The following is a 24926-nucleotide window of genomic DNA, read 5'->3' as shown; positions in this document are numbered from 1 at the left end:
AAGTTTAATAAAAGAGCAGGCGAAGGTTCAAGAGGACAGGGAACTATATCCATGTCGACATACTGCAGCCATCATCCCCTCCGATTCCACAAGAGAAAACACGGAAATAGACGGCGGCTGTCGACCTAAGAATTGTGGGTAACGTAGTTCATTATAACATTGACTTTATTTTTATGTATGATATCAATATTTAGCGACATGACTGTAGCAGGCCAGGTTTGGCCTGTTGAATATTTGTGCGATTTTAAGCAATAGTTTGTTAAAACACTCACATTATTGATTTTATAGTTCTATGCAACACAGTTCTGAACAGATTTTTAAAAAACTTAAAATTAACTTATAATTACTAAATAAAGCAGTTCATAAATATTTGGCTCTTTGGTTTTAAACATTTGATTTATTGATTTTGCCAGATTGCAGTACAGTCAATTTTTGCAAAAGGATTTCCATCAAATGAACAGAAATTTATAGAGTTGATTTAAATGTATTCCTAAAAAAAGTTTATCTCTTGGTGCAGTGTGTATTGTTCTCTATCCTGAGAGAATCCTTATTGGCTTTCATGTTGAAACTGAGTTTGCAGTTGCTGGTTTGGGCACAGCTTTATTCTTCAGTTTAAGCATAAATAAGATAAAGTAGATATAATTTCTTACTGGCATTACAAGAAAGCTAATTTAATCTTACAAAAATAAAGCACTGCCCATACTTTGTGATGCTACATCACAAAATATACTTCCAAATATTCCTTTTTGAAACAAACATGAATTTTGACTTAACCATAAAAATGTCACTATCCCTCATTTTGCTCTATTTAATAATTAGTTACACCAGAGTCATCAACACACTTCCTGAAATACAGTGGTCAGAAAGGTATCACATTGCTCTTAAAGCGAAAATTTTAAAATGTTTGTATTCCATTTAGTTTTCAAATCATATGGCATTAATTACTTTGGCATTAAATCATCTCAAAGGGAAAACAAAACCTGCATCAGCAGGGTGTTCGGCTCAAATAGGCATTACTGCTCCTTCAACTTTGGTTCATTTTTTGCGCTCTTCAAACCGCTCCACCTCGCTGGACTCATCTACCACCTTGCCGTTGACCATAGTCTGCGTAACCACTTTCACAATCTTCCTGGTCCTCACATCTGGTTCAACTGTAACAGATTTAAGGTGAGAATAGTCACACATTAACAAAAATCTCTTTTCTTCCATCATCAATACATGCATGACCCTGCAGCTTTCTGAATCTAGTATTAGAGGCTGTGTTGTAAGAAAAGACAACAGGAAACTGGTGCCTCCATGAATGTCCCCCAGGAGCTGAAACTCTCACTGGCTATATGACATTTTGTGGTGTTTGGGGTGGAGGCATCAACACACACATGGACTCAGACTTTGAGTGTTCCCACTCATGACAGGACTGTGCTGTAAAAAAGTGCAGAGAAATAAATTTACATAGGGATTAAAAAAAAAACTGAACTAACTTACTCTTTGGAGGAGGGGGAGTTTCTTTAATCCTGCATGGGGAAAATAGATAATATCATGATAATGAGAAGCAAAAAAATAACAAATCCATTTAACGCTATATCTAGAGCTGAACAATTTAAAAACATGCTATCTTATATATCAAACATTATGAATATGAGTGACATATGTGACACATATGTAAATTTTGGTGTCGTTTACTTACATTTCCTCTCCTTCCAGCAGCCTCCTGTAGGTCGCTATCTCCATCTCCAGGTTCTGTTTGATGCGCAGCAGCTGCTCGTAGTCGGTCTTGTGGCGCTGCATGTCCAGGCGTAACTGGGACAACTCGTCCTCCAGCTGGGTCAGTAAGGCCTGAAGGCGATCCATCTCCACAGAATACTTTAGTCCGGTCTCTGTGAGGTTTCCTTCCAGCACGCTCACCTTTTGACAGAACATGTAGTGAAACAGCAAGTTACTGTACAAACATTACAAGATTACAGCATCAAAATATGATGCAATGAACATTAAACATGTAGCACATTACGCCTAAATTCAGCTTTCCCCCCTGGAAACATTTGATGAATTTACACATAAACCTGCTAGGAAAAAAAGGAGACCTTTGAAAAAAAACGTTTTCCTTTTAATCCATGAAACAATAGCTAATAATACAATAAGCTTGTTGAAGTTTGGGAGATGAGACTGAATTCAAGGCAGCTAATGGCTGTTTATATTAAACAGCCATTAAACAAGATTTATGTTTGGTGCCTCTACCTGCAAAATTAATCTTTGCGACTAAAATATTTTCCATTTCAACTTCCTCCTCTGTCTGTCTGCTGTTTCTTCTAATGAACCTGACGCGTTATATCAAAAGCAAACCCTTGACACCATCCTACCTATACAGTCTCTTTTTAAAACGCTATGTGCTCATAAACTGCAACAAGCTACATTGTATTTGTCCTGTTGCACTGTACTTTGATCTGTGTGCATATTCTCACCTTAGAGGACAAAACCTTCACTTGTTAGATTGTTGTTCGTGCTACACTGATGGATTACATGGAGTGAGAAAGCGGTGTACTTTGCACCACTCTTTGTTTGAATAGAGACTGAAATGACTTTCAGATGTATCTGACAATGGAGAGGGGAAAATAACAGCTGGCGCTGGTCTTGAACAGGTTGTGTGTTGTCCCTGGAGATCACACACTCCATCGTTCCGTACCTGCTTCCGGAGGCTGTCGATTTCGACCTCCAGACCTTGCAGGAAACGGCGTCTCTCGCTCAGCTCGCTCTGAGCAAAGCGCAAGGCCTCATTGCTTTCCTTCACCTGCGACTGCACGGCTTCTACCTGCGGAAGCAACACTCGGCGTAAAGTTTTAAAAAAAGTTAAGAATTCCTGAAACTTAGAAATTACAAATGTGCTGGCTATTCGAGAATGGGACTCGAGGAATTGCTGGATGAGGCGGCAGATTATGGACAATGATTCCGGTCTGAGAATCAAGGGTGCTTCCTAAGGATAGTGCGGATGAGTCCGACTGGGTTTTATGTATTCAATTCCAAGATGAAATTCAGTAAGAAGCTTCAGCGTTGCAGATTACAGAGATGTTGAAGGCACCTTTCATCCCTGCCATGGGGAAAGGTGGGGGGGTTGCAGCATCACTGGGCTTCAGCTGGTAGGGCTTTCATACACTGACTGACCTTCTTGAGGTACCAGGCCTCTGCATCCTCCTTGTTTTTGCGAGTGATGCCCTCGTACTGGACTCTCAGCTCAGCCATGGTGGCCCCCAGATCAGGACCCTGAACGGCGTCCACCTCCACGCTCAGCTGCTCATTGGCCAGACGAGACCTAAGCGCGTTCATCTCCTGCAGAGGAAAGTAGTCACGATGCTTCTGAAGTCCCATTTAAACACTTATCTGTAGTCTCTTCTGCCTTGGATCAATTCCAAACCCCCAGTTTCCAGTTCACCAGTATAACTTCAACTGCTATAGAATTTACATAAAACCCACAAACTGCCATTTTTAGTTTCAAAAAGATTAGAGGGTTTTTTAATGATCTTGTCTGAGCGGTTTGTTCAGGTCGATTTCTCCCAGTATGAACACAGAAAACATTTGACTTACCTTTGTTTACAATGGCATTTAATTTTAGATTTTATTTCTACTTTGGCCTTCTGTTGTCATTTTTGTCTGAATTTATGTAATATAGGTATTTAGCATTGTGGTAATGCTTCACAGATGAATTATTAGAGATGATTAACTAAAAAGGAAACATTTCATTACCAGCATTTTCATCTAAAACTCTTCAAAACATCCACATGAGTACTTTAATTGCATGCATGTTAAATAAATCAGCATGTACTAAAATATGAAAAATAGAAACAAACACTAAACCGTTGATTTTTAAGTCTAAGTGTGGAATATTCCACATCCTGGACACCACACCTTTCAGACTGAGCATACAGACACCTTGTGACTGGTTAGATTCAAATGCTCCTGTCATGGGTGTTCATATCCTAAACATCCCTGAAGAAAAACTACGTATCTCCAGAGTTGAGGTGTTATCATGTTTCATTCATACCTCCTCGTGATTCCTCTTCAGGAAATAGAGCTCCTCCTTCAGGCTCTCCAGATCCCCACGCAGGGTTCCGATGATCTGGTCATGGTCAGTCTTAGCCCGCCTCAGAGCCTGACAGTCTCTCTCCACTGACTGGCACAAGGCAGCCTCGGCCTCCCATCTGCAGAAACGAGACCAGAGGCACATATAAAAGGACATAATAGCAATGGCTGCAAAAGGATATTCACTTAAGTAAATATGCCTGATCAAAAAGATCTTAAGGGCATTTTATGTCTTAACAGTTAGAAGTGTCTAGCAAGTCAGACACATATGGTACTTCCTACCAATCCCTTTGGGCTTGTGTGCAGACAAAATATTCTCGCACCTTAAATTAATATACCCTCAGGTTGTACTGCAGAAATGCACACATAGGGTTACCCTGGGTTACAGCAACACCAGAGTGGGAATGCCAACCTGCTCACAAGAGCTGGTGAAAGACATCACTCTTCATCCACCATCTTAAATTAAACAGCACCATTCCGACATGGATGACGGGTCCGTGACCTCTGTGCACACTGTAGCTGTGCATCCCGCTCCCTCCGTGTCCGAGCATCGTGAGAAAGTGGCTCTGATTTCACGGACTGACATTAACGCCATTTATTCACAAGGCTTTCGCAGTCTGACACTCCCATGTGACCGCTAGCAGGCAGGCCAAAGAAAGGAACCTCTATGTGTGATGCTCACTTGACCCTGAAGTCATCAGCCGCCAGTTTGGCATTATCAATCTCCAGCATGATCCGGGCGTTCTCCAGGCTCTTCTTTCTCACCTTTAGAAACAACAAGGTCGACACAGTGTTATGTTCTGGTTTAGTACTAGAGGCCTTAGGCGCGTCGGTACCTGAAAAACCATGCCATTTTACCTTTGATAAGGAACTCGTTCATATTTAGCATAATTTAGAAGAATGCTTGACATTTATGCCAACATGTAATGATACACTTAAACATTTTAAATAAAAAAAACTGCGTGGACATAATAGACATTGAAAAAGAAGACCTTTCTGAACATTTTTTTTTTTTTTTACAAAGACACAACCCAGGGAGACTGACCTCCTGCCCAATGGCATGTGCCTGAGCCATCATCGCTTCAATGTCATGACATTTTGGAGCCTTTTCCAGCATGAGCTGCTTGATTTTCACCTCCAGTTCGGCATTGGACTTCTCCAGGGAGCGCACCTTATCCAGGTAGTTGGCCAGCCGGTCATTCAGGCCCTGCATTGCCTCTTTATCATTAGTGCTGGTGGTGTTGTATTTGAAGCTGGAGCCCAGCGTGTTGAGGCCATTGCCCAACGAGACAGAGCGGGTCAAGTTGCTGATCGTGGCAGGGGGTTTGGAGAGGATGCTGCGTCCGCTGTCCCTCACAGACGTGTTGGAGAAAGGTTGCTGGCGTAGAGAGTAGTTGCGCACAGACTGGCTGGTGATGAAAGACATGGCGTCCACTGCAGGAGAATAAGATGGAGGTCTTCGGAATGTGAAGAGGAGAGTGAAAAAATACTTTTAGAGCCAAATATATTCCATTAAGTTGTCGCAGAAGAACAGGAATAAGAACGTTTTGAAGCAACTCTCCTCAGATTTTGAAGTAGTCCTTCACCTGTGTACTTTGTAGTTAAAGTGTTCAACTTAACAACATAACCACTTTCTACCGAGATCATTTAGAACACTTATTTGATGTGTAAAGAAGAAAAACACTTACACTGAGCTGTTTTTCCTTAATTCTCCCAAACGGGTGAACAACTGTTGCTACAGGACCAAAATTTTCAGGTGAGTTCAGCCGCAGAGACACGACTCTTTTTGATGGGGGTGGGGCCATCGTTGGTGCGACTACTCCCACAGCAACAAACAGAAGGATGCTATTTGACACCTGGCAGAGCAGCGGAAAAAAAAATAGAAATCACACACTGCTGGTCTGTCAAAGCCTTAGTGAGATAAATGCACCTGTTAGGTGGTTCCGGGTTTAATAAAACTGTTGAATACAGACTTCATTAAAGTCTTTAGAATGCTTGGATCAGGGTTTACCAGTACATATGATTAGGATATTTGTGGTTACACAATAGTAATATGTGAAGCATTGAAAGGAAAGAGAGTATAATTTAATATGAAAAGGCTGTGTTGACATTATCCACTTTGAGAGAGCTCTATTTGAGGTGACATTGCCCTCTTTGTTTTTGTCTAACCTGTTTGATTAAATTGGGCTGCAGGTTTGAAACCAGGGCTGCGCTGTCGCCACAACGATACCATTGAGTCAGAACACAATGCACCCTGAGCCGGTTTCACTTGGGGTCGGCCCGCCGGGATGAGGAGAAATGGGAGGAAGCGGGAACAATGGCATGATAGAGTGAAAAGAAAGTAAAGACCCCTGAGAAATGTGGGGCAAAGGTCCATTCAAATCACACACACACACACACACACACACACACACACACACACACACACACACACACACACACACACACACACACACACATGCAGTATAAGATGTGTTCCTGTAGGTCATATCCATATATCAGCTAACAGTGACCTGGAATGCTGCCTTACCAATCTGCCACAGCAGCCGTCAGCAAATTCCAACGGTAGACGAAACAAAAACAGAATTGTAATATTAGTTTGTGAGACATTTGTGAGTATTGTTACATTCAGATGAATATAGGTCAAGAAGTTTGGAAGCTGGATCAACTTTCACCAGCACTGCGATGAACCGTAGATCTAGTGCCACCTACTGGGTCAAAGCGGTCAACACAAGCTGAACGACGCATATTCCTGAATTCATAAAATCCAATTCCTACGCCAGTGGAATAGAATTAAGGAAATCCCAGCTTGTTCACGGCCCTCAAGGACTGGGTCTGGACACCGGTATCGATGATGTTCCTGTTTAATTTATACCCCTGCGGCTGGTCCATATTTGATCTTTCAAAGGACTGACATGATAGCAGCTGTACAGACCCCGGTTTCTTGTTATGTCTGTACCGAATTTACCTCCTAAAATTATTAGTCATTACAGTGTTTGACCCATTATTTAAAAAATAAACGACGTTTCTAGAGACAGAACTAAGAAAACGTATTTATTTATTTAGCTCCCACTATGACAGAGAATAACAATTTTAAACGAGGTATTTAATGTGTCAGTCTTCATTATAATCTGTGTGTCTCTGTGAGATGGCTGCTCCTCTACCTGAGGAATAAGCCTCAAGGTGTCATTTAAATCTCTGCTTCTTGTATCAGAATGGAGAGCTCTAGTGTAGTGTAGTGTAGCATGGTGCACTTTGGGTTGTCAGTCTTGATTAAATGAATCATGGGCTCAAGCCCTTTTTTTTTTGCTTTCAACACAACTGTCCTGCTACTGTATCATTTGTATGTTCACACAAAAGAAAAAGCATCCATTTCTCAGAATTTCTGTTGCATGAATTTGTTTTCTTTGCTTTGTTTGGAAATGTTTTACTGAATCCAGCCATGTAGATCTTTTATAGACAGACTAAGTAGGAGTCTTGTGCAACGCTCATGCTCAAACAAAACACGCGGAGCCACCAAGTAAATCCACTGTGGTCCTTTTTGCCTTCTCAAGTAAAATCCACCCCAAAATGCCCACTGGTATCATGTGGATGCTGACAGTGCTGTTTGTTAAAGCCGTACAGCTCTCAGACCTCAAATTGTTGAGTTGCGGACATCAAATTTAGTCTAAGAAGAACTCTGATAGTTAGCTGTGTCACCAAAGAGCTAATCAACATTATTGCCGGTCTGCATTTAGACTGAAGCCTGGAATGTTTACAGATCAAAACAACTGTGCTCAAGCACAAAGCATAATCTTTCTTTCCCCCTTGGATACTATTTAACATAAAAGTAAATTAATCTGAGATTTAACATAATATCAAAAAGAACAATAGCAACAAAGGAATGTACAAACAGTCTTTTCAGGTCACTAAAAACAGCATTATTTGTCAGCATATCCTGCAATTTAATACCGGCAAATATCATTTTGAATGTAACTATTATTTTAAACACCCCAGGATGCGCATTCAAATTAAAAAAAAATATGACAGATAAACAACATTGGGTTAGTATTACATAACACCAATTAGTCTGCTAGTTTATATTATTTTCATGGCATAGAAATGTAAAAACCTAAATGATGTCACAAATTACTTCCTAATAACTGTTATTATGCCAAAGGCAAATTGCCATATGTTTAGAATATTTTGGAAATTAGTTTGAAACATCATCCCAGGATGTTGTTTCCTTCATTAGGAGGTTTTTTTTTTTTAAACTAATATTAATTATAATATAGTCTTATCACCTAATCCACATCAGTTTGAAGGACCTTACATACAAATGTAAACCAGTTATTATTATCTTAATTTAGCAATGCTAACCAGTCATTCTTCTACACTGAAGCCTCTGTTAGCACAGGATAACATTCAGAAAATGAAGCAGTAAAACAATAGAAGATCCTGCCAGCATGTGGCAGGATCATAAATATGCTGGAGGAGGAAGAGGAGGATAAAGATGGCTCATGTTTCAATCTTCCTCAGAGGTTTTGATAACTGTTGTGAAGAGGAGAGCTCATCAGCGTGAAGCAGGGAAATGTGAATACACTGAGACGAGGGGCAGTGCAGTGTATCTGCTCATTAGGCGGGCGATGCTGTAATTCAGAGAGCGAGCAGCTCTGCAATCAGGGGCCTATTCATTAGCGCGGGGGCCCGCTTTCATCTGCAACCACTTGAAGCTGCCAATCATCGATGCAGACGCACGACATGATGACAAAACGAGACAGCTTAAATGCTCGTGGGACGCTTGTGCACGGGGAGAGACATGGCTAAATGCTGCCTAAAGAGCTCGTAGAGCTGAGCGACTTTAGAAGAAATGTGAGTTTTTACAGCGTATAGTGCTGGCAGGTGGCCCAAACTGTGTCAGCCTGATAATCATCTCGCTGCTCTGCACGGAGACAGCTCTCATTCTTAGATTTCACAAGGAGGGCCCGTTGTTTTCTTCAATAGGCTTCTTCCCGGAGTGAATCAAGTGGAAGTGACTGTGTGTGCGTGTGGGTGGAAAAGGGGAAGCAAAGTTAAATTTATGAAAAAATCAGTGAACTTACTTTTTTGAACTGTTCCCTGATAACCCCAACGTCTCAGGTACGGTTTGCAGAACGCTCCCTAAAATACCATAAACATCTGACTGACGACACATACCATAACCACCACTGTGCTGACACCAGACACGCTTGATTCGAATCTTTATTCAGTGGGATCAACTCCTGCCAGGACAGTATAATAATGTAGCTAGGAAGAACACAGGCACACCTAAAGCTAATGCAGTTAGCGTCAAATGTTATACAGCAGTATATCACAATGCTTAGGTGCATCTTATGATACGGCAGCCATCGGACAAGCAATTATATTGGTAGCTAAGGCTCTGCTATCCCATAATAATGCCATCTGACTGTCTTGTCAGCCTCTGCAGCAGTTGCTAACATGACTCAGTTCTTTATACAGTTATTATGGAATCCCCATTAAATCCCCTGTTGTTATTAATACCTGACACCAAGAAGAGCAGGGTCAGCATGGTACTAATCTCAAAACATCCATGCATCTGCCTTAATTCGAGTGTATCGACTAGGATGTACATGTAGGTCACACTTGTGTGTCACAATAATACCTTTGGAACTTCGACCCTCTGGCTATAGATGATTGTTGAAACAAAATATGCCAAGTTGTGTACAGCAAAGCTGAATATCTGCATATAATAAGCCAGAAAACTAAAGATGTCCCCACTATAGTAGCAATACTGCTGGTATACAACACAGTTCAATTCATAATAAAAAAAAATGAGCATTTGAATCATGAAGGAAAAACAGCTATCAACATTTGTTAGCTTGGGTTTTAGTTTTTCTTAACCACAAGAAGATAGATGGTTTTTTTTTTTAAATAATTGAACCTTTCTATTTACATTTTCAAAGCAAAAGAAATAGACTAAAGACCAAAATTAGACTGTTTGACTGGACAGATTAGCTGCAGCAGAATGACGCAACATACACATATTCATGGGAACCCATAAATAGCTGCTGTAAACTGTGTACAAATATTTATATGAGAAAGAAAAAGATTGAAGCAGTTATTATTATATGCTGCCGAGACATTTCGCAGGAGTTAATGTAAGCTTCTACGGTTCCTACTTACATGGTATGCTGTCTCTCATATACAGAAGTTTACTTCTCTTCAATTTTTGGAACAATTTCTTTGATACTGGAAACCGACAACCCAAACATAAGATCTTCTGAAGCTTCTGAAGTCTTCCAGCACTGCCATACAGTCATGTTTGCTTTCAGACGACACATTTTCAAGAAAGTAAAGTAATTTGTCAGCTTGTCTTGACATTTTACAGGCTCATTGCTTGTTTGTTACCCTGGCTGTGATCAATTTTTAGCAAAGCATTCCAAAATGTGCTAGAATTGGCATTAAAATGTCAAATCGCTGCAGCAGCATTAACAAAACTGAGGAAGCAGTCATGTTTCACACATGACACTTTCACCGTAGTCTAAAAATAAATGACTGCACTCGGTGGAAAATTGGGGGAGTTATTTTGTTACAATGGTTGAAAAAAAAAAAAATCAATCCAGTTTGGAAAATCCAGATCCAGTGGTATTCTTTGACTCACAGTCACCTCCGTTCTTTCCATCCCAGACTCTTAAGTGTCGTCAGTCAGAAGTGGAGATAATTTGTGTCAAAAGGCCTCACAAAAGCTAACAAAGTGCCAAATCAATGTCCACGCTGAATCGTTTTCACCGTATAACTGATCACATTTCCTGTGGAGTGTAAATTGGAGATAATGTGCAGGTTTGGAGCAGAGTAGAACCCCGCCATAACAGCTACTTGGCCTCTGACAGCCACTCGTAGTCTAAAAATAATCACCTGTGTTAATGTTCTACACGTTTCTGTCCCAACATCCCTTTGAAAATGTGTTGCGGGCGCACACACCTCTGCACAACTGAACCAACCAGATTCTGATTTATTGAAACAACCAAAACAACAAACCATTGTCATCACAGCTCTGATACATTTTAGAACCTCATAACAGTATTTACGCTGTACAATCACTGCAAGCATTTGACAAAAAAACAGTTAAAAGTGCTTTTTTTTTTAAATGGAAAGTTTCACTGTCAATAAATAAGACTTTTCAGATAGAACCATGAAGGACAGTATGGCTGCAAACGTGCGTCACCAATGTAAGAAATATGCTGAGGTTTTTAATGTTTTACCGCGGCAACGCTCCCTCTTTTCCTTGTTCTGTGTTGGTATTGTGGCAATATCAAAAGGTGAGCATGATTCCCCCTCTGATGAAATGCCTCATATGCTATTGGAAAAATGAAGAGTAAAAGTGTCCATCTTCACTGCCCAACAACAGAAAAACTCCCCCCGTGGCCCAGTGGTGGGATATCCAATGGACACAGTCCAGTTCCTTCAGAACTTCAGCTCAGCTGTCTTTTAACAAACAACCAGATACTGAAAATGGGGGGAAAAGTCCCTGCTGTGGTGGGGGATTGAACTCCTGGAGTCCAGACGCCATGGAAATCATACAGCAGAGGTCAGCGGCTGATTGGCAGCTGCGGCAACGAGATGGACGGATGGGTCAACTGGCTCTGCGCGGCCAGGACGGAGAAGGGATGCGCTGCACGGAGGAGAGAAGCAACATCAAATTACTGCGCATAAAGACGTTCTGGATGCAGTTGTGGTGGTGAAATTGATATTTGCATCGACTCAAACTGTCTGACACAACTCAGATGAAGAAAAACACCTCAGGAATACTTTAAAGGAGACATTTTATTTTATTTTGTCCGTGACCTACGGGCACCTTAGGTGTGTGGTCCCGGTGGGCTCTTGTGTTTGAAGGTAGCTGAGGAAAATCTCTGGGGTGTAACTGATGTGTTCATGGTAGGGTTTCTACAAATAATATTCTGTGTGGGTCAGACGTCTGACACTCACTGTCCAGGTATCCGTGCAGGGCCAGGAGGTGCGGCTGGTCCAGACCGCTGAAGGGCGAGTAGGGGATATCGTCTGGCAGCGATGTCGGCATCCTGGACAGCGGAGCGCTCTGGGAGAAGCTGTTCTGGGGCGGCTGCTTTTTGTGTCGTGCGCGGCAGTTCTGAAACCAGACCTGGAAAATTTTACACATGATGTGATCATCCAGCAGTGTGTGTGTGTGTGTGTAAGAGAGAGAGACAGAGACAGTAGATAGATAATCCTAGTGTGGCGCAGCCTGATTTTGTCTGTCATTTTTTGTCCACCCTTTTGTGTCCAGGACAAAAACTGCTATGAATATCTGCAACGGTGAAAGCAAAAATAGACGTTTGTTGCCTCGACAGACGATCTGGAGCTGATGTTTGTGCATTAACCGCAGAGAGAAGTATGCTAGTTTTGAGCCACAGGTATGAAGAGTTAATCACCAAAAGCCTAAATCTTGTTTCGAGATCTCATGATGCATCTGCTCAACATGTGTCGATTTCAAACATTATTCACGCAGTGAATTCCTTTTTTTATTTTTTTTTTTGAAAAAACTTGCTCGTTCATTCCACGAGACCATGACGCTACCTCAGCCAAAGTGGTTATAACCAAGGTGGATGGTTCCCTATGCTGGTAATTATAGTATAGGAACTTTGGCAGAGAGCTCTGTGTGCATGCCTGCTGGATCCTCAAAGCTTTTTTACTGGTCATTGTTTAATTATAGACTTTAAATGTATAATATAATAATTGTACACACATGGAGTGTCCTGCCTGGGGAGCCCCTCCCTAAATCCAAAAGACAGATGTTAATTTAAAGCTCATCTCTCTTTTAGATGAAAAGACTTTTCAAGGGTTGATATTTTATGGCTTCGGAAATCACGGAAACAAAAGCAGTGAGACTAATCCCCGATAAATACGACCAGTGACTGAACCAGCCCAGAAACCTGTGTGAAAAACGCCTGCTTAAGCAAACGTTCACGAACATGTGCCGAAGGTCCCGGTCTCTCCCCACCTGTATGACTCGGCGGCTCAGCCCCGTCATCTCTGCCAGTTTCTGCAGCGTCTGAGCGTCAGGGTTGTTGTCCTGAGCAAACTGGGACTGCATCACCTGCACAGGCACACACACAGGTCAAACAACACCAACCCCCAGGACAGAGTGCAGCGCGCACGTGAGGGCCAGAGCCGAGTCTACCTGCAGCTGCTCGGCAGTGAACGACGTCCGCGCCCTCTTGGCCGGCTTTGGCTGACAGTCCTGGTCAGAGGGAAGAGCACCTTCCAGGGTCAGCCCAGTGCCTTCCAACACACACACTCAGGTCAAACCACATCCTAACACTTCATACAGGATGTCATTGGTGGATGGATGGATGGATGGATGGATGGATGGATGGATGGATGGATGGATGGATGGATGGATGGATGGATGGATGATGGATGGATGGATGGATGATGGATGGATGGATAGATAGATAGATAGATAGATAGATAGATAGATAGATAGATAGATAGATAGATAGATAGATAGATACAAATCAAATGCAAGATTCCATGTTTTTTACCATTTTCTGCAGCCCTGCGGAGGTTGTCTAGCATGATGTCATAGTGGCTCCGGCAGAGCACCCTGCCCTCCACCAGGCCGAACTCCTCCCCGGTGGACAGCTGCCTCTTACAGGAGAAGCAGGCGAAGCAGGCCAGGTGGTACACGCTGCCCCGAGCCCGCCGCACCCAGTCACTGGCGTACACCTGCCTGCCACACTGGGCACACTTTGTACCAAACCTACTGTGAGGATGAAGATATGAGATGAAGCTTAACTAAATTTTATGCCATGTTTTAACACACAATCATCTTTTTGTGACGGTATTACATACACAAATTTGCACATGGTAAATTATTAGAATTGTTTGATCCTAGGAAAAAAGATGTAAAACTGTTTTGATGGCAGGTTGTGACCTTAAAACAGTTTTTTCATCAATAAACAGAGATTAGATCTTTGTGAGGCCTCCTGTCAGTGATCACACAGACCTAAAGTTCCACGCTGCATTGACACCCATTATCAAAAGGTGGCAAAGCCAATTTTGTCCCTTAAAATAGTTTGCTGTGATACGCATCAGCAGATAAGAAGCCCTGTAAAAATAAAGATGCTTGTGGCCAATACGTTTCTTCAACAATGCTCAGCCTTCGTCAGGAATAAATTCTTTTTTTAAAATGTCCAATAAACAAAACTGTTTAAAATACAACATAAATGATTCTTTGATTTAATTTATGCTAAGTTACGTTTTATTTTTTGTTTTATTAGATTCTTAAATGAAAGGCTAAAAACCCTAATTCTTACATATTTTTAATATGTTATACTGAAGTATTATTTGAATAATTTAAATAACATGCAAATAACTAAATGAGTTTTGAATCTTCTGCGACCTATTTAATGCTCAGCAATTTAAAAAAAAATACAAACTCGAACTCTATTTTAAAAACTAGACACACTGAATTAGTGAGGTAGTTATTAATTGGTTCCTTGATAAACGCATTTAAAAATAAATAAATGATTACGTAAATGGATGCGTGAGAAAATGATAAAAATGGCCGTTCAAGGATGTTAATCGTGTCCGATTTGCTCCCTGATAAATGTTTACACGATGCGCGGCGAAGTGAAACCTTCATTTTACCTGAAATAATCCAGTTTGCAGAAGATTTCTTTGTTTTTGACGTAGCAGCTGTTGTGTTGGCGTAGAGACGCTCTGCAGACTGAACATTCCAAACAACCCAAGTGCCAGTTCAGGTTATTAACCTGCGCAGGAAAACAGGAGGAATTAATACAGACTGATGCGTCGAAGCGTTAGAAATACAAATGAACAGGAAGAAAAACAGAAAGACAAAAAAGAGTGATTATTGAAGGAATAATTGTGCTTCTTAAATTCGTCCCAACACATAATATGTGACTCGCTGTTTTTTGTTTTTTTTACTTGTGAGATTTCTCACCTTCAGGAGGTACCGGTCTTGGATCTCCATCCCGCAGCTGGCGCACTGGTTCTTGGCTGGCGGAGGGGAGCACAGACAGGCGGCCTCCGACGGAGGGGATTCACCGGCCTCCTTCTTCACCTCCAACTTAGACTGACAGAAAATTAAACACAAATAAATACAGCACACACAAAAAAAACATTTTTTTTTGAAAAGCGGTTTTCATTTTTTAAAATGTAGCAGTTCTATTGTTGCCGGAAGAACATTTGCTTTCAGCAATTTTGTGAGAGAAAAAAAGAGAAAATATCGACTAAAACAGTCCAACGCATCATCCTTTTAAACATGAGACTAAGTAAAGCTCTCGGGTTGCTTTGGATAACCTCGGACCGTTCTAGAGGCAGCCGATGAAGAGAGTTTTGTGACTTTTTCCTCCATCCTTCTGATTAAATGCAAAATCCATGATGTTAATTCCGATACTGGGGATAAAAAAAGAATCCACGAAGCCCTAAACACACGCACAGACACACACGCACACCGAAAGACAAAGAAATCAAAAGGTTGCAAACCAGATTCGTCCAGATGTTTGTGGCTCACCATTTTCTAGTCTCGTACGTTGTCTATGTGGAGTGAAGCTCGAGCTTGCTCTGCGCATTACGCATCTCTGCCGCAGCCCACACTATATCCGGTCCAAAACAACGAAGAACAGTTCCCCCTGCATTTAAACCCCGACAACAAACGAAAATTTGATGCAATTAGGAGAAAAAACCTATACACGATCGATCCGATTTCTCGATGGGGGGATGTGTTCCACTGCAATCAAAACGCGTTGAAAGCTGAAGGTTTGGCGCTATAGGCTGCGACTGCAATTAGCGCCGGATTGAAATGCCGCGCCTGATAAGTGGCAACCCGAGTGTCAATGTCATCTGGCAATCAAAAAACTAACCGAGCCACGCAGATACGGGGGGAGAATGAGGGAAGTCTTAATTCCAAATGCCGCATAATGGAAAATCGAAAAATCTCAAAAGTGAAGAGGCTCAATTTGAGATCGGTCTATTCAAAACAGACAATGTGCAGAAAGTGCAGCTGATCTTGAGACATAAAGGAGCTTGATTGTCTCGTTCACATGATGGACCGCCGTTTAAATACTTGAGGCTCCCTGGATGATTGGAGCTGCATTCATAAACTGCCAAAAAACCTGCGCTTGGGTGGCAATCCGGAGTCCGTGTTGTCCTTCATTCTGTCAAAATGAACGGGGGTGCGAGATTCTGTTAATTACTGCCACGGTATAAATATTGGAGACAGAAAAATAAGATGGGATGAAATGTTGGAACCAAAAAATACGCAAGATGGAAAACTTCCCAGAAGAAGCGAAACCATAACAAAATACCTCGAATAAATCGAATGGACGCGTCTTAAAAAAAGAAAAAAGAAAGAAAAACAGGCAACAACAAGAAGAACAAAAAAAACCCCAAAAACTCTACCCCTCGCTTTCTTTAAGGCAAAAATTAATCCGAATGAATGAACTTTTCTGGATAACAGCAAATCGGGACCCCTGCGCCGGAAAGATATCGAGCGCCTCTTTCCTCCAGTTCAGTCAGGCAGGATGTGATGCATCGGCCCAGCAGAGCCACCTCTCTGCTCTACCAACTCATTAAGAACAAGACCCCCCCAAAAAGTCTGGAAACTCCCAGCTTGACGACCCCTTTTAGTGAAACCACTTGTTGGCTGGACCGATAAGGATCCAAGTTTGGGTCCTGTCGCCTTTGACAGAATCACCTGTCAATCAATAAATCACAGCGTTCCAAAAGGTTTTGGTCTGTCAAAACTAAACATAAACACACACACACACACACACACACACACACACACACACACACACACACACACACCACACACACACACACACACACACAAATGGGGCAATCAAATCAAGCTAATGTGCAAGTTTTTATGAAGGGTTAAATATGCTAATTCCACAGAGAGAGGACCAGGTCCAGGAATTACCCCCTAACATTACACGCCATCTCAATGTATAATTTGACATTATAAATAAAGGTAATTGACCACAATTTATCAAAGATCACCCTGACAACTTGGACAATGATGCTGTGCTGGCTCACAAATGGAGTGTGACAACTTCAAAATGGAAATTGAAATCTAAATCAAACATAAACTGGATGATTGTGTTGCTCTTTAAAAGGATTGTGGAATCCTGTCTGGATGCATAACATTTATGTTAAAGACAAAGCAATGATGGTGAAATATGGAAGAGGCAAAAGAAGAAAGATGTGTAACATAGCAGTTCACTGCATCCCAATTTAAACGATATCATTAAGCAATTGAGGTTGTGCTAAACAGTCAGGTTTACTTGACAGAAGTATATTCTTGTTAATGCTGCTGGGTGGACTTATTCAATTTTTTTTGTGTGTGTGTGAATAAAAAAATTATGAATTCTGAGAACTATTCAAAATGTTTTACATTAAATTCAGAATTCCATAAAAACAATTGCTGACCATAAATTTCAGCTCAAAATAGATTAATCTGCAAATCCTGAAAATAAATTTGGAATCCAGAATTCACGGAGGGGGTTGGTGGAGGGAGTGGGACACCGTGCTTTAAAAATGTGTTCCTAATTTTAATAAAGTGGCATTTTGTTTCAAATTAAATACCTCTTTATTTCAAGTGAAAAGCCCCACCCCACAACATGTTGGTTGCCCTGTTGACTATGTTATTCTCAGAATCCACTCCTTCTTTTACTGTCCCACTGTACAATGTTGTTTTAAAGGAGTAGGAGGTGAGGAAAAAACCCTCCCTGTAAAGTTGAAGTCCACAGATGACCAAAGTAAACACTTGTTTTTATCTGTCACGCATTACAAAAGGCACTTGCCATCTAGTGGCATAAGGGGGAACTGCACGTTGTGGTCTTCTTCCCCCAGAGGTGTCAAAGCTCCATCCTGTCTCATAAAGACTCCACGTGTTTTCTTCATTATCACACCAGTCCAGGCATTCCCGTTATGCCAAGAGAGGGACTGTGTGTGACACTGAGCACCAACTCAGTCGTGACTTCCTTCCAGACTTTGAAGAACAAAAATTATCACTCTAGTGTGTCACTGTAGTGTCCCACACATTCAAGAGTTGAGTGGAAAATCTTTAGGTTTGGCTAAGAGGGGTGTGGAAATGATATGTAGTGAAGGCTTCCGTTAAATCAATGCTCCTCTAACTATTATTGATCTGTTAAAAAACACCTCTAAAAGCAGAATGACATTGTTCTGGTCTCTTTACATTACACACTTGTGAGCATTAACTGTAATTACCAGATGGAGCAGGGTCAGCTGGAAGTGTACTGGTCAAGATGTGGGAGGAGTCCCAGGAGAAAAGTACCATTTTACCTCCATTATCATTGTCTGTTGGTGAAAAGAGTGAAGGGTGTTTGACCAGTGTGGGACTGGTCCAGAAATGTCAAAAGGCTTTTAGAAACACTATGAATGAGAAACACTTTGGACGTGTTGTCCAGTTTATTGACAAGAAGGTGACTGGGGAAAAAAAAAAAATTCTCATTTTCCATTTCTGTTGATCATGTTGTACCTTGTCTTTTAATCCTGCATTTACTTTTTTTGCAAATGGGCTCAAACGTTGCATTTAAAAAGTATTACTCCGTCCATAAGAATGTCCATATTAACTGAAACCTTTATGGGCAAAAACTGAAACTTGTAGATCGAAACTGAGATTTTTTTAATGCAATTTAAGCATGAAAGTAAAAAATAAAAAAAAAAAAAAAAAAAAAGACTTCCATTTTACCCATTTAGTCTCCACGACAGACTGACTACCTGATTCAAAGCCAGTGTTGTGAGTGCTGTAATTAACCTTTCTTAACAACTGGTTATGATTTTATGTTCTAAATATTTATCCACACTGACTTGTGAAAATATTCGGGTTGACCTATTATATTTCTGCTATATTTTGTTGTGTTGTTGTGGATCTGGACACATTTTCCATATATATGGGTATACAATAATTCCAGTGACACAACTTTATTGAATTATTTAGAAATACACTTTGCTTTCTTTTCTCCTATTGCTTCTTCCAGAGAGACACACCTCTCCTTTATTTCCCCCTGTATTAAACCACAACTGGAATTGTTGGAGGTGGCAGATGGAGTCCCATGAAAAATATCAGATCTTTTATTGTCAATGGAAATATGCTCATTGTTTAAACTCTCTTTTCTCCTGGCAGGCCCGACTGGTTCAATGTTCCAAAGAAGCTCTTTGCCTGTTAACTTTGCTAATCTAGCCAAGTTTATACAAAGATATACTTAGTATATACAATCTTAAATATGATCTGCATCACAGTTATTTCTCTTTTTCTGCAGGAAAATATTTCAAGCTCTACCAACATCCAACAGAGTGTACTACAGACAGGAATTTAAGGAATTTAGCTGTTTTCAAGCTCCAAAATAGTCACTCCAATATCATTTATTTGCTTTTTTTATTGTCAACAACAACAATGTGGTGGGTGGCATTTTTTAACGAGTATCTTAGGGGTCCAATCGTGGCTATTTTATCTATATATTTTCTTTTTACCATTTTAGATAGACAAAAGTGAGAAATCAAAATCATGAACAAGGTCCTCAGTCTTGTTTCTGCAATTCACCAAATATTCGTCTCTAAATGATACAGGTCAGACAGCACCAACTGTATAAAGAGGTCGGAGACAATTCTAATTTTCATAGGCTCCCTCATTTAAAAAAAAGGTATAAGGGTCTAATCCATGCTGTAAATAACCCGCCATTAAACAGGATTCCAGCAATGTTCCATCGGTGTTTGTACACCTCATCTCAACACTATTTCCTCTTCAAAGAGCTGGCAACATAAAATACAACGACCTTCTGACAATACCTGAGGTCCAGTCACCTGTTGCATCCTGCTTTGACTGTGAATACCCCACGTCCGTGTGCTAGGGAAGTGTCCTTCCTTCAGCTGTGACCCACAAAGACAATAAGGGATCAGCATAAAACAAACTTTAGCACATGCTAAAGCCATTAGACATCCAACAAGCCCCAGTGGACAGTTTGATGCCTGCATGTCAACAATGCATGACGTGCATTGCGGTTAATGGTAGAGCTGCTTTAAGGTTCACATGAGGGTGGAATTTGGTGCTAAATGTGAGGAAATAACTGCGTTAAGAATGTCTGAACAATGGCTGGTCGTCATCAGAGATGTTAATAAGGTGCTCGGAAGTGATCCTGTGGTTACATGTGTCTAATTCTATTGTGCCTGCATATGGATTTTAACATTATTATTATTATTATTATTATTATTATTACAGTGAAGCACTAATGTACGACCTGTTGCCTCATTTAAAAAAATAGTTCTACACAGCCCCTCATTGTACTTAGCCATGTTTATGCTATTTCATTTTTTCCTCTCCTGCAGTTCCTGTTTTTGGCCAATTCTTACTTTTTTTGTAGATTCTTTGGAGCGAGGGGCACACAAAACACACTCTGCGTGACACATACCGCTTTCTTTCAGTGCTACATACGTACATCCAGCACAAAGCAGAGTTCCAGGGATGACTGATGTCCTGCTTGGCATGTTGGCTGAGAGAAAATGTTTAGAGAAGGGCGGAGGGAGCCCTAAACGCAACACTGAGGCCTTATCTTGTTTCTGTAGAACTACTGCCACCGTAGTTCCATGTGAGTGCCACGAGGTGTTTCAGCTGAAAGATTATCAGGTCAGAGTAAGAGCACAACCTGAAAAATATTTACAGGCCAAAACTGCAGCCAGAGGTTACTCACATCTATATTGTTTTGCAGACAAGTGACCACCAAATGTTCAAGTCCCCCCTCAAGCCTGGATTTCCAACAACAACAGCTGTGCTCATTGGGATGCATGTGCATAAACGCACTCCTGAGCATTCACATGGACCTTGCAGAAACACCGAGATGCATAAAAACTCCACGGGTGTTTAGCCTTTCAGAGCGCTGCATTTGGATCAAAATAAACAACAATCCGATCATAGCCCCGAACTTTTAACAAAAGGAAATAGCACATTACACCACCTCTCTGTGAAATGTTGCGCCTAACAGGAAAAAAAAAAAACCCTTCGAATTATTTAACAAATCCAAGTTTATTTGAAGTACAGACAAGGAAAAATGAAGGGGCTTTTTGGGGGGCTTGCTCTCCATATGACAGCAATTTGGGGGTATTGTGTATTTTGGCCCAAGCGTGTGGTCTATGATAGATGACAGGGGAGAAAATCACGAGCCGCTGGCTCCAACACAGACATGCAAATTGCTTTCAGCTGATTGCTGTATTCTCTGTGATATTTATCAAGTGGATTACAGCATGCCTGCTTATTTACAGCCAGGAAGCAGCTGATCACTTCCACCAAAGGAGAGAGGAAAGAAAGACGATGTTTTCGCTGGTTCCACTCTGTTGCATGTAAGCTGAGACCCCTCAAGTGGCCGGTGAGCGCTGTGAAATTAGTGCACAAGTGCATCGTGTTTTACCACACCAAAGCAGACACTACGGAGGAACATAGATGCCTCTTGATTTTCTCCATCCAATGCTCAGATGAATCTGCTCTGAACTATCGTTCAAAAAGCGATTTTTCACGCTGCCTCGATGGAAACACGCAGACTCTGAGGTAAAAATGACAAGTTGAGGACATTTTAATAATCCGAGTTGCTGCAACTTGTCATTTTAGGTTCCCACATTACAAATCGTACAGTAGTTTCAGACAAAGTAGCCAGACTATTGTTCTGACTGGATAACAAACAGTTTTCAGTAAATTTGGCAAATGGAATTTGTTTTTTGCTTCTAAAACAATGAATATTTAGGATACAATTTTTGGGTGAACACAAATTAGTTCTTTATGAGACTCTTTTCATTGGACATGTTCCAACCTCTGTTGACTTTATTTTTTTTTAAAAGGTCCTCTAAAATATACTTGATTGTCTTTAGGATTTGAGAAGGAATACAATCTATGTGTTTGGTCAGTGTCAAAGATCAGCTACTTACCCAATCACGTAACCAGCTCTGTGAGCAAAATTACCTCCTTCCGACCACTCGGGCTCACCTGCAGTGACCCAAAGCAATCAAGAGGTGAGTGGGATCCCTAATCATAGAAAACCCTGTAGGTCATTTCAGCCGGCGTCCTCTGACACTATCTCCCCTGGCAGGTCAACTCTAAGTTCAAGTGTTTAAAGTGTCACTTTAAATAGCCTCAGTGGTGAGATTACCTGTTTAATTTGATGCCAACTTCAATATCCTGAAAGGCTGTTGACCCTGTTGATCAGTTCAGCTGTGTCAGGGCAAGGTGGCTGGTTTAAGACACGCTCTCATGCCAATCGGCTGGGGGAGTGTCAAAGGGGTGCTCTGGCAAAATGATCTGCAGCTTGGAATTCCACCAGAACTACTTGATTTCATGGAAAATCCTTTGATCATTCGGGAAGTGAGAAAGAGAAGAAATCGACAAGAATTTTCAAAAGGAACATTTTATAATTGTGGATTTCCCATTTTGAAGACATTGATGGATAATTGCCCATGACTGCATCCTGTTGTTAAAATCTCATACGCTCTTAACTTCAGAAGGCCAGACTCCACGAGCACTTTAAGCCATGAAAACAAAACGTGCGACTTCATTACATTGAGCGGGCTTTGTTTTTCTTTCCTGAACTGTGCCAGCGCTCTGACAGCTGATGAATGGGCCAGGATCAGTCCCCTCCCACACATCTCTGTTCATTTGCAGCATTTAAAAAATACGCTGAGGACACTAAACGGTAGACCAATAGGTAGACCAAGAAAATAACTGATGGCAGGCCACCATGTGCAAATAAAACTTAGTGAACCTGAAAATGGACTGAAGACATCTACATGCAACGTTAACATGATATAGGATTGATTTATTGGTTGTATATTCCAGACAGGCAGTGATATTATAGTAGGAATAGTTTCCTTCTTGTAGATTCTGCTTTTTGACTTTCCAGAACTGAGGTATTGATAACGATTTTGTCTGCCTTTATAGGGCCTGGGGTCGCGTTTCACTCCAATTTATCTGTGTGTGGCTATTAAAGCTTTGTTTAACAACACAGCCTTAAGAATTAGGATCCTTACTCCCATATGCTAGTTTACAGGATTTTTAATATTTCTACTGTTTTAAAGTACTTTTTCTTTTCTTTATAACTGGGACAGAATTTGAGTCGACCACGGGCCCTCCTTCCTCCTATAGAATTAGCAGTTACTTTCTTCAGAAAGGATTACCAAATGAGACCTGCTGGGTTTCTTAAAGACCTCCCGCCGCATCACTCGGTCGGAAATCGCATCTGACTTAATGCACGATGCCCTGGCCAGTGCGCCCCTCACTGCTCTGTCAGTTTCTTTCTCTAGCTCCACAACTGAAAAGAAGTGTGCTAATCTGCAACCCGATCCAAGGGAAGGAAGAAGTCAGGAACCAGCCTTCGGTGCTTTCACCAATCATATTCATCACCAGAGCTGGATCGAGGCTCGTTTAGAGCGGGAGCGCAGCTTAACTAAACACCGTCTCTGTAAAATAAATGCTTCCAGGTTACTCCTGGTCCAGGTTTCACTCCGAGAAGCATCTGATCTCAATTAACAAGAACGCTTTAGGAAACAGCAAGCTCACTCTGCCGCAAAAACAGAACAGCAACCAGCAACATGACTTTTACAGTGATATTTAGGCACTTTTAGGCCAGGAAATAATGATGTGATAATGGTTTTCTGATGCCTCCTTCTTTTATAGCATTCATTGTAACACTGACAAAGAAGAGAATCAAACCCTTTCATAAAGAGAGCAGATGTATGGTTGGTCGTGTTTGCACAGATTAATCCTGCTGGTGATCGTGCTGAAGCCGCTTCTGTTTGAATTCCATGTGGGGCTGACTTTGAAATTAATTTTATGTGAAAATATGTATCTGATCTTCATCCACTCCTCCATCTGCCATCAAGTGTTGGTGTATATTTGTTAAATTCTTGAGTATTTTACATTTTCATGTAAAGTATGTGAGATTAAAATGACTTTCAGCTTAAAATGCATTTTTCAAATGTATTTATTTTATTGAGAAATCACTGTTTATTACATGGTTTTGTGCCGTAACACTCACCTGAAGGGCAATGTGATGAAAAGAACATGTTCATTTCCAGGAAGAAAATGTGTTAATTACTTGGATTCAAAACTTGATTTAAAGTTTAGAAAGAGATTTAAAGTATTTTAAAGCAGACAGGGTGTGACAGTGTAGTAGTTTCTTGCAGTTAGGTGGCTCTTTAGGGTGTCACAATTTCAATATTGTAAAGAAGCAGTGAACATCAAAAGTCACCGTCAAAGTCCCTAAAGAGGGATTAAACTTGACCACGCATTGAACACATGTGAGCCCTAATTTGTTGTAATGCGCAGATACTCAGAGGGAAGTTACTTCATCGTTTGGAAATGTTGCACAGGTCCTATCTGTTCTTGGCATTACGACAATCTCTTTGTTCCTGGATTGGCGTCGTTTTTTCAAAACCTCAACTCCAATTCCAACTTCTTTTTTTTGCGCTTTTGCCTGGAACAGATGGATCAATTTGCATCAGTAATGAGAAACACACGTGTGCGCTCACTCTTTATTCACTACCACTAGAACTCAGTCAACAGCGGGGGCCATAAGCCAGTTTATGTGACCCATCAGGAGCCTTGGGCCTGTAAGTCAGTCACCTTATCCACTATACAGATTAATGCAATTACTTGACATCAAAATCATGTTGTCATAGGCTATTTACCACTGCAGACCACACTGACACAGAAATGTGTTGTGAGACCAAAAAAAAATAAAAAAATCTAAAGTCCAACTATCCCTCCAGAGCAGCGCCTGGCCATTGGTCATGAGTTATTTGGTCTTGTGCCGGGTCTCTCCATGTACGCCACC

General features: G+C 41.1%; 2 protein-coding genes across 10 annotated transcripts; both read right to left on the bottom strand.

Annotated features, from left to right (window-relative positions):
• Positions 1-377: 377 nt before the first annotated feature.
• krt1-c5 (keratin, type 1, gene c5) lies at positions 378-5879 on the bottom strand. 2 transcript variants are annotated; one of them, XM_057033908.1, is made up of 9 exons: positions 5757-5879; positions 5114-5502; positions 4751-4833; positions 4031-4187; positions 3154-3318; positions 2678-2803; positions 1685-1902; positions 1483-1511; positions 378-1151 (listed from the first exon to the last, which is right to left on the bottom strand). In XM_057033908.1, exons 2-9 carry the CDS (start codon positions 5492-5494, stop codon positions 1036-1038), a joined length of 1275 nt encoding a protein of 424 aa, XP_056889888.1. In that variant the 5' UTR covers positions 5495-5502; positions 5757-5879; the 3' UTR covers positions 378-1035. The 2 variants fall into 2 exon arrangements, with proteins under 2 accessions (XP_056889888.1, XP_056889887.1); XM_057033907.1 differs by having other exon boundaries at positions 5114-5525; positions 5757-5855.
• Positions 5880-11039: 5160 nt separating this feature from the next.
• lhx6b (LIM homeobox 6b) lies at positions 11040-22340 on the bottom strand. Of its 8 annotated transcripts, XM_057033840.1 has the most exons (9): positions 22248-22294; positions 22027-22084; positions 15029-15160; positions 14716-14837; positions 13608-13828; positions 13244-13344; positions 13064-13159; positions 12034-12205; positions 11040-11719 (listed from the first exon to the last, which is right to left on the bottom strand). In XM_057033840.1, the coding sequence occupies exons 3-9, from the start codon at positions 15056-15058 to the stop codon at positions 11637-11639; spliced, it is 825 nt and encodes a 274-aa protein (XP_056889820.1). In that variant the 5' UTR covers positions 15059-15160; positions 22027-22084; positions 22248-22294; the 3' UTR covers positions 11040-11636. The 8 variants fall into 8 exon arrangements, with proteins under 8 accessions (XP_056889820.1, XP_056889822.1, XP_056889818.1 ...); XM_057033842.1 differs by lacking the exon at positions 22027-22084 and having other exon boundaries at positions 22248-22340; XM_057033838.1 differs by lacking the exon at positions 22248-22294 and having other exon boundaries at positions 22027-22166.
• Between the last annotated feature and the right edge of the window lie 2586 nt (positions 22341-24926).

Source organism: Takifugu flavidus, chromosome 5, assembly GCF_003711565.1.
Source record: "Takifugu flavidus isolate HTHZ2018 chromosome 5, ASM371156v2, whole genome shotgun sequence".
NCBI classification, from domain to species: domain Eukaryota; kingdom Metazoa; phylum Chordata; class Actinopteri; order Tetraodontiformes; family Tetraodontidae; genus Takifugu; species Takifugu flavidus.
Note: the sequence above shows the minus strand (reverse complement) of the source record. Positions and strands in the feature narration are given on the sequence as shown.